Source organism: Populus alba, chromosome 1 (genome assembly GCF_005239225.2).
Source record: "Populus alba chromosome 1, ASM523922v2, whole genome shotgun sequence".
Taxonomy (NCBI): Eukaryota; Viridiplantae; Streptophyta; class Magnoliopsida; order Malpighiales; family Salicaceae; genus Populus; species Populus alba.
Genome location: NC_133284.1, coordinates 30,652,109 through 30,661,682, shown reverse-complemented (window position 1 = coordinate 30,661,682; position 9,574 = coordinate 30,652,109). Strand labels below are relative to the sequence as shown.

Below are 9,574 nucleotides of genomic sequence, written 5' to 3'. Positions count from 1 at the left end.
TATGCACAACATAGTAACTAGCTAATTAAGTTTCATTTGCTGCAGAACGTGAATTGCTCACGTTCTGCATGCAATTGAAAATGAACAAATAAAAAATAGCAGGGGAGGGGAGAAAGTTACCTGGAGCGGGAAAGCACGGTTGTGGGCGTCAACGGTGGTGGAAGGTGGCGGTGGCAGCGGCGGTGGAGAGGAAGCATGGTGGCAACTATGGCTGTTCTTCTTCTCCGCGGTGTAGAGACACTGGTCTGTGCCTTCTCTTCCTCGTCGGTTTGCTCCTCCTGTCTTTTGTTCTTCCTTCTTCGTGTTTGTCTCTCCTCCCGGCTTCTTTTTCCCTCTCTTTCTTTTTCCTTTCTTCTTCCTCCTTTGCTCTCCCCTGTTTTTCTTTTTGTTTCTGTCTCTCTCTCACTTGGTCTCCTTGTTGGTGTCTCCCCAGTTTTTTTAGTTTCTACTATTTCGGTCCCGTCTCTTCACTCCTTTCCCTCTAAAAAAATTGTTTTTTCTCCCTTTCGGTCTCTCCTTTCTCTCTCAAAAAACTGTCCGCATCTCTCTCTCGGTCTCCCCTTTTTTTTCTCTCCTCCTTCTCTTCTGCATTCCGGCAGTATTTATAGGGGCAGAGGGAGAGGGATTGACCCTGGCCTGTCCCATCGCTGCACCTGGGGCGCATCGCCCTCCAGCCCTGTCACGGTGCCGGGAGAGGTGGCCAATGGAGGCTCTCTGTTTTCTCATCATGAGGCGGGTGGCGTCTGATTTTGGCTCTTACATAGAACATGGGAGGGAGAGGAAGAAACAAGGAAGAAAAAACAAAATTTCTCTTCCCTTACTACACGTCCAGGGGAAGAAGAAGAAGAAATAGTGCCGCCTTAAAACGACACCGTTTCGTCCCCTTTTCTTTTTGGAAAGTGCATGAAACAACATCGTTTTACTTAAAACGCGCCGTTTCATTTAAATAAAAACTGGTGCCAAAGCGCTAGATTTCAAATCAATCCTTCAATTTGCGCGCGTTTTGCATTTTGGTTCTTGGTCTCGGATTTCTTCAATTAAGTCCCCGATTGGCCATCAAACTTTCATATTTATATAATTAAGCTCTTGATTTGACCAAATCAACTCTCAAAAATCATAATTTAACCCCAGAACTTTAATTCCTTCCAATTAAAACCCAAATTGACTTAAAAAACATTTTTTTTTTTTGCAATCAACCCTCCATAAATTCAATTAAACCTTCAATAAAATTTAATTGAGTCCATCAACATTTGATTTTGTGCTTTTCTTCCTCAAATAAAAGTTTCTTAATCAATAGGGCTCTCACCAGTCAATGATATACTGTCAAATTTTAATATTTATATTTTGGACCTCTTAAACCAATTTTTGACCATTTTTGGGCGCTTTGGCATCATCTTTTCACTGGTATATTTTTTAATATATATATATATATATATTTAATTAATTTTTTTTGTATTTTCTCTTTTCTTGTGTGGGGACCCAAAAATGGGTTACAACAATCAACATCCTCATCAAAAGAACCAAGAAGGATGAGAAATCTAGAAGAACTATACGATGCCACCCAATTCATGAAAGATACAACTCTATTTTGTTTCTTCACAGATAGTGATTCATTTAGCTTCAATGAAGCTATCACATAAGAGAAGTGGATAAAAACAATGGATGAAGAAATACATGCCATTAAAAAAAATGACACCTCAAAGTTGACTAATTTAGTAGAAAATAAGAAAGTAATTGGTGTCGAATGGGTCTATTCATTATCTCTCATTTTCATTAACTCAAATTTTATCTCCAATGTGAGGAGCCTGATAGTTTTGACTTTGTACTGCCCTAAATTCACCTTAGTGCTTGTCCCACACTTGTTTTAGTGTTTCCAAGTCCATGATTGTGGTGAAGATGTGATCTACAAGTCCTGAATATAAGCAAGTGATGGCCTTTTCCTTTTTGAGTTTTTCTTCCTAATACGCTTTCTTCTAAGCAGTTGTAGGATTAGCCCGTTGGAAGTGAGCTCTGATACCACTGTTAAAGCTACATAATTTGAAAGAATGAAAACTTATAGGGAAAAGATAGATAATTTGAAAGAGAAGAGCTGAAGTAGAAGAGAATTTATTTCATAAATGAGAATGCCTATTTATAGGCTTACAACTAAACTGAAAAATCTAAAAACTCCTAACTACTATCAGATTTTTTGGAACTACTACTACTAACTGAAAACAAAACCTTAAGGAGCAAAATCTTATACGAAAACAATAACAAAGACTAAGTCCAACTAAGTTTGTTTCAAACTTCAGAGGCAGACTCTCATGAATTCTAACATTTTTTAGAGCTATTAACTGCTAATTAACTAACAATCTTAATAAGCAAAATAAATAAATCGATTTATAAAGCTAATTGGAGCCCAACCCACTGCTCCTCCAATTACATGCATAACACCAATGGAATGCTGATGAAAAAATGCTTCAAACATCGACTTGAAAGGCAGCGTTAAGGAGTGGGACATGCACTTGCTAGCAACTTTTTTTAAAAAAATAATACTCATGATTGCTAGAGCATCAAATCGCCCCCAAGTCAATGTATTAATCGCTAAAAAACTAGTTTGAAAAATATATATATAAAAAAACCTCTAAATGAAAGCTTGATAAATTTTTCTCTTAAGGGTAATATAATCTTTATATTGTGCTTCATAAATATAAAATATATAGACCAAATAGCCTCCTTCCAGCCTTCCAACTAAAGAAAAAAATTAAACTGAGCTGACAGAGTGTTTTTCTGGAATGAATATTCAGTTTCTCTTATTCTGTATTTCAACGTAAACAACTAGGCTATACAAGTGCAGTATTTAAACTAATTAGATACAATGATTCAGATGTAAAATAAAAGGAAAGGATCCCATGAAATCTGGTTGATGACAGTGCTGATTTGTGATGACAGCTTCATGGCAGAGGAGTTTATTACAACGACAGCTTGATAATAGAGAATTTGATAGCAGAGAATCCCTGTAAGTTTGCTAAACTACCATGCAGAGTTCCTATTAATTTGAACTTTCCGAATTTATAGGCTTGATTGGAATGTCATCTTGGTTTGAACATATTGCCGTTAGAGCTCCAAGATCACTCAACGTCTCTCCAGTAATTAAGGCTAGATTGTGAGAGTCTTCACCCTTTTTTCTCCAAGATTCTCGTGTATCCTTATTTCTCCATTGACTTTCATAATTGTTGGCAGTGCCGGCAGTGCCAACAGTGTCAATATGTGATAGATGGTTAACACCAACAATTTTACTTGTAAGGAAAATATATTCTTTACATTGTGCATATAAGGAAAATACCTAACCCATAAGCATCATTTGAAAAAATCTTGCTTTTAAGGGTTCAAGTGGAAAAGATCAAACTACCAAGCTTATTGTTTTTTTCTTAGAAGGACAAATTAATAATTATATTATTTTAATCCACAGTGCATCTTGTCTAGCTAGGTATACAGTAAATTCAATACCCCCGAGCAATATTTTTATAATGTGGATTAAGATATTTTGGGTTTTTTTTTTTATTTATGTGGGTGTTCGAGCCAGCTTGCACACACCACAATTAAGATATTTTGAGCATTTTTGATTAAGTGGATGCGTGCCTATGACAAATTTGACCCGCACATGAACTGAGTATAATTAATAGGAGGTTTTGTTAGGATTTATTTTTAAGATAAAAAAAAAACTTTTTGTTCATTTGTTAACTTTGTATCTGTTATTTCAAAAATCACACGCCTTATATTTTATATCTTGAATGACCTCAAATTTTTAAATAAAACAAAAGAACCAATTTACCATCCTATATAAAGCACAACAACCTTCCTTCAAACCAAAACCCTAAAAATAAATTTCCTTTTTCTAATTAGCCTCGTCGAATCAATTGTTTCTTATTTATATTCAAGAAATGATGGTTTGAATAAAATTACAGAGACATGAGTTTAAAATCTCGTAGTATCTGGAAGAGATGTGCCATCAAGGAAATGCTTGATTAAGGAAAGTGCTCCCAATGGCTGATAGGTTGGCACTTGATGTCCTGCCCCCCTTACGGTGGCAAATGTCAAATCTCCTCTGTACACTTGCGTGTATCCTCCAACCTACACAAAGCAAAAACATCTCTTCATTTATTTATTTTTTACTTAACTGACAGCCACAATAAAATAAGCGAAACAAAATCATTGATAGGAGTAGGATATTTATGAGATTAAACTAGAATTAATTGGGAGAAGAAAAACAAAGTAAAAATTGGAGTGGTGTAAGAAAAAGAAAAAAAAAAAAACTACCTCCCCTTCGAGGTACCAAGGATGCCACTCGGTTTTAACTTGAAGTTTCATCTTATTAATAGAATACTGAGTTGAAGTAACCGGTACCCTCGCATCTGTATCACCGCTGAAATTACAGGCAATGAAGATTTCCCGTTAGAAAGCAGGAAATCTTCAGAGATGTTGCAAAAATGGCAGTGGCTACAAATTAATTATGAAAATCTTACTTGCCTTTTGCCATTAACAAAACTTACGAAGTCTCATTGAAACTAATATATTAGTGTTGCTATTATCAAGTTAGGACAATATTACACTAACAATAATGAGAGATTGAAAACAGGAACAAAAAACACTTTATAATTATGATAATTATATATAAACTCATGATTACTTTACCTAAATATCCACACTCGAAGACCGTTTACCATGAGCTCTTGCAGTAGAGGAATAATTGTTGAAGGGCTATCTGACCAACTTGTTATGATATCACTACAAGGTTCCCAATCATGAGTGAGCTTGGTTACATTGGCATGCATGGCTTCTTGGACATCAGGTCGATTAAGATAAGCATACACGTAATAATCACTGCAGGGATCGAAGTTCACCAGCTGCCACACAAAATAATTTAGTGAATTAGAATTCTGAATGGAAGCAAAATCGGAGGGTTATTTGGTATGATTTATGAGATTTAGTAGAAGAGATATCGCAATTCCAATGAAAATATATTTAGCAAAATTATTAGTATAAATATATAGATAAATTTAACATTAAAGCATCAATATAATGAAGAAATATTTTGATAATTACTTACAGAATGTTTCTTGGGCTTTGCTGTGGTACTCTTATGAAAGCATGATGGAGCATAGATGTTGTATATATCGATATGAGAACTATCCTTTCTTACTTCATCTACTGCTTCATTGCACTCATCAGACTGAGGTGTTGCATTGAATGAGAAATTGCAATGTGTTCGTACTTTATGAACCAACTCATCTGAAATTATAGCATGGCTTCCTAAATAGTCATACATTCCTATTCTATCAGTTTCAGGGTTGATTACTGCATTCCCAATCTGCAATTTCCACAAGAGAATGCACCTTATAGTTAATATGTAGCCAACAATTTGCATTAGTGAGATGCATATTACTTGTTTTTTTCAAGTCCCATAAGATTTTCTTCTTCTTTTTTCTCAATTTCTTACAGCATCACTGTAAATGATTCCAGCAAACAATCTTCTACCACAAAAAATGGAATGTGGGCTGCCTCTGCCACATCGGGACCAAAGAACACCCCGGCCTGTCCATATCTATCTAGCTTTGCTTTGCATAAACCCAATGATGATCATGCCTAACATGTGCAAGTCACAAGTTCCAATCATATTGTAATTATTAAAAGAAAACACTAGCTGTTTACAAGTTGGCAACCTACTTTGTCTATTAGTATGTTAAATTCAAATTGAAAGGTAGAAATAGAACCAAATTGATTAGTCACATGCTTATATTTTTCAAAATATATAATTTATCGACGGATTGAGAGAGAAATGCACGTACAAGAATTCCTTTGAGATTGATAATGGTCTTCATGGCCTTCTTGTTATGGTATATAATAGTGTGAGCAAGTTCAGGCACATAATGTCCTGCATAGCTTTCACCTGATATGTAGAATTCTCTATCTTTGTACTCAGAAAACCTCTCCAGCCAGTTCACTAAGAACACATAATTATCTTCAGCTGTTCTCTTGTCTCCACTTTTCTCGTAATCTGATGTTGTGTTCGAGTATGAAAACCCCACTCCCGCAGGAGATTCAAGAAACAAAACATTTGCAGCTGGAAAAGAAAACCAATTATTTGTCACTTTAATTTACACATCTGATGTAAGTAGTAATAAACTAACACTCATTTATAAAAGTTGAAAACTTATACCGTAATTCCATGAGTATCTGTTTTTATAAAGTTTTTTGCCATCACTATATACTCGAAATGGTCCAAGTTCTTGCATTGCACTGTATGCCAGAGATGAACAACCAGGGCCTACAATAAAAGGAGTTCTTGTGTTAGAACTCTTATTAAGTTATTTGGCAAATGGAGTTGTTTTAATGGAGGAAGTCCCTGTGTCCATTTGGAATGTACTTCAAAATGATATTCTCTCTTTCCTCCGCCAATGAATGTTGCTGGCGCTATCCAAACAGACATCAAACTCTATCTTTTTATATACACACACATTGGTTAATTAGTTTTTGGAATAATGTTAGAGTACATTTTTATATTTTTAAAACAAAAAATTCAAGAAAACATGCCCATTCATGGTTTTCATCTCTTACATTTGGAAATAAAGATCAAGAGAAACAAAATAATGTATTATCTCCACTCCATTAATATTGATTTTTTTTTTCGTAAATATTAAGAAAATACTAAATGGTCCATTAATCAGTGTTATCTTTAATATATAATTTTTAATTTCATCCTCCCAATTGAATGATTATTAATAAGAAATGTAAAGTTATTTATGGATTAAATTTTGGTTTGTGCTATAAATTGCCTCGCGAAGGTGTCAAAATTCATCGTACAAGATGTGACTCGATTAAATGAATAAATAAATTGATCGTATGTGATCACTTGACGCAGCCCTATCCACTAATATTGAAGTAATTCTTCCTGAAGATTACTAAGATGATGATTTTGTTGACTATTGCGAAGGAAAAGTTTGGCGGCTCAAGCATTCTTTGTTGAAGCGTCAAACAGAGAAAGAGGGAGGCATTCTGTATAAAAGATTTTAGCAAATATATAGTAACTAAACACATCAGAAATTGACATTAAATCTCATGAAGTCATTGTCGAGTAGAGTGCAGATATATATTTGGTGGTCTTTAGGTTTGCGGTAAGACGATGTTTTCAGAATGGCTTTCTGATAACACAGACAGATCGACAAAGTCAGGAGCTACCTAAGGTACATATCTGCAGTAGTGATCCGACAGCCATATCCCCGGCCTTCACCGTTGAATGAGGCCAATATTTATTTATGTTGTACACCTCATCATTGTCTTCATTCTGACCAGAGGGATCGTCCATATCTGTCGCCGTTTGTGAAATCTAATTGTTTGAAGGTTTCTGGAAACCCCCCTCAGACCTGTCAGCGTCGCCGGCTGATTTCTCATTCTTCTACCGTTGGATTAACTCGAATTTTGGGTATGTTGTGTGTCTCTATAGTTCCCACATCCTGACCAGAGAGATCGTTCATATTTGAATCCACTAGAGCAATCTTACCGTTCGAAGATTTCTGGACAAACCACTCTCGGAACAGTCAGAGCCGCCAGCCTATTTCTCCCTTTTCTACCGTTGGATCAATCTGAGTTTTGGATATGTAATGCATATGGTTGCATTACACATTCGGAACGGTGGAGATGAGATGAAACCCTTCCAGCAAAGTGTTATGCACGTTAAACGGTGGCTCGTCAATCTCGGGTCAGTTTTGGTCTAACTCGGATCTAGAGAGATCCAACCGTTAACTTGAGCTGATATTTGGATATATGCTGCATAAGATGTGTTTTTACCTTAATATAGTTGGGATTTATTATTGTTTGAATTATTAGTGAGTAATTGTTGTTTGAAGCTCTGCCCAGAATCTGTCATGGAAATGCCTTGAAAGCCATGACAGATTCTGGGCAGAACTTCAAACAGCAATTACTCACTAACAAATTCAAACAACAACAAATCCCAACGATACTAAGGTAAACACACATCTTATGCAGCATATATCCAAATATCAGCTCAAGTTAACGGTTGGATCTCCCTAGATCCGAGTTAGACCAAAACTGACCCGAGATTGACGAGCCACCGTTTAACGTGCATAACACTTTGCTGGAAGGGTTTCATCTCATCTCCACCGTTCCGAATGTGTAATGCATTACATATGCATTACATATCCAAAACTCAGATTGATCCAACGGTAGAAAAGGAAGAAATAGGTTGGCGGCTTTGATTGTTCCGAGAGTGGTTTGTCCAGAAATCTTCAAACAATAAGATTTCTCTAGTGGATTCAAATATGAACGATCTCTCTGGTCAAGATATAGGAACTATAGAGACACATAACATAACTAAAAGTCGAGTTGATCCAACGGTAGAAGAATGAGAAATCAGCCAACGACGCTGACAGGTCTGAGGGGGGTTTCCCGAAACCTTCAAACAATTAGATTTTGCAAACGGTGACAGATATGAACGATCCCTCCAGTCAGAATGAAGACAATGATGAAGTGCACAATATAACCAAATATTGGCCTCATCCAACGGTGAACGCCGGTGATATGGCTATCGGAGCACTACTACAGATATGTACCTTAGGACCAGGTCTTCCAGAAAAGGTGCTCTGGACCAGGTCTTCCAGATATGGCTCTCCTTTAATCCCTCTTGATGATGAAACCTGGATATATCTACATGTTCGGTTGCTTGGAAAAGAGCAGCACTGTCAACGTTAGAATTTCCCTCCAACTAGGGCTTGTAGAGATGGCCAAGTGCTTCACTTTGCCTCATGCCAGCTTCGATTTGGGCAACAGAACAAGAAACAATAAGAAAGAAAACGAGAGGCAAACATGGGTTACTTTCCATGGTGTTTCTTTTTGCTACTCCCGTAACGCTATAAGAAAAAAAGAAATCACCTACGTTCACCACCTCAAGAGCTGTTGGGGGAGTTTTATACTTGCAAAAAGCTCACTACGAAGCCAGCAATGCCCCTGGATCAGAACATGAAATTTATATTATTATGTAATCATTGCCGCACTTAATTTTACAAATTCAGACTCAGGACGCAGGGAAAAGAATATCGAACTCGGAAAAGTCCAAATGCTTGAAATTAATGTAAATGAGATCTACGAAGGATTTTAATTGCAAATAAAAAAATAAATGTGTGTATTTAATAAATAAATCGATTCAAATACAATAAATTCTTCAAAATTACATGTTGGTTGTACCAATAATTTTTCATTTTTTCCCCCTAGCCACAACAATCATGTTATATATGTCCCTTGTGTTCCCAATTAGCAATATGAGGATACGAATCAAGGTTGTTAAAATCACGATTTTAACATGGCACGGAAAGCCGCACACAAACTCGGATCGTAAAAACGGATCGTAAAATTATCAGCTTGCCTTTTGACTTGATTATCATTCAATTTCAGATTGCACATTACAAATACCAAGTCATTCATTTTTTTCTGATGCAAACGATTTCTTCGTTTTGTATGAACCTAAATAAACAATTCAAATTTATAAGATTTTTATCAAATATTTTAATATTTAAAATAA

The 9,574-nt window shown here is 36.0% G+C and overlaps 1 protein-coding gene across 1 annotated transcript; it reads right to left on the bottom strand.

The window, feature by feature from the left end:
• Nucleotides 1–3,957: 3,957 nt before the first annotated feature.
• LOC118047102 (serine carboxypeptidase-like 40) lies at nucleotides 3,958–6,275 on the bottom strand. The gene is made up of 6 exons (XM_035056296.2): nucleotides 6,200–6,275; nucleotides 5,829–6,103; nucleotides 5,090–5,350; nucleotides 4,675–4,886; nucleotides 4,300–4,405; nucleotides 3,958–4,113 (listed from the first exon to the last, which is right to left on the bottom strand). The coding sequence occupies exons 1-6, from the start codon at nucleotides 6,273–6,275 to the stop codon at nucleotides 3,958–3,960; spliced, it is 1,086 nt and encodes a 361-aa protein (XP_034912187.2).
• Between the last annotated feature and the right edge of the window lie 3,299 nt (nucleotides 6,276–9,574).

Coding starts and splice junctions, on each gene's coding strand:
- LOC118047102 (XM_035056296.2), bottom strand. CDS start 6,275: ATGCAAGAACTTGGACCATTTCGAGTATATAGTGATGGCAAAAAACTT. Junction 5,351..5,828: donor TCAATCTCAAAGGAATTCTT/GTACGTGCATTT, acceptor TGGAAATTGCAG/ATTGGGAATGCAGTAATCAA. Junction 4,114..4,299: donor CTTGGTACCTCGAAGGGGAG/GTAGTTTTTTTT, acceptor TGCTTTGTGTAG/GTTGGAGGATACACGCAAGT.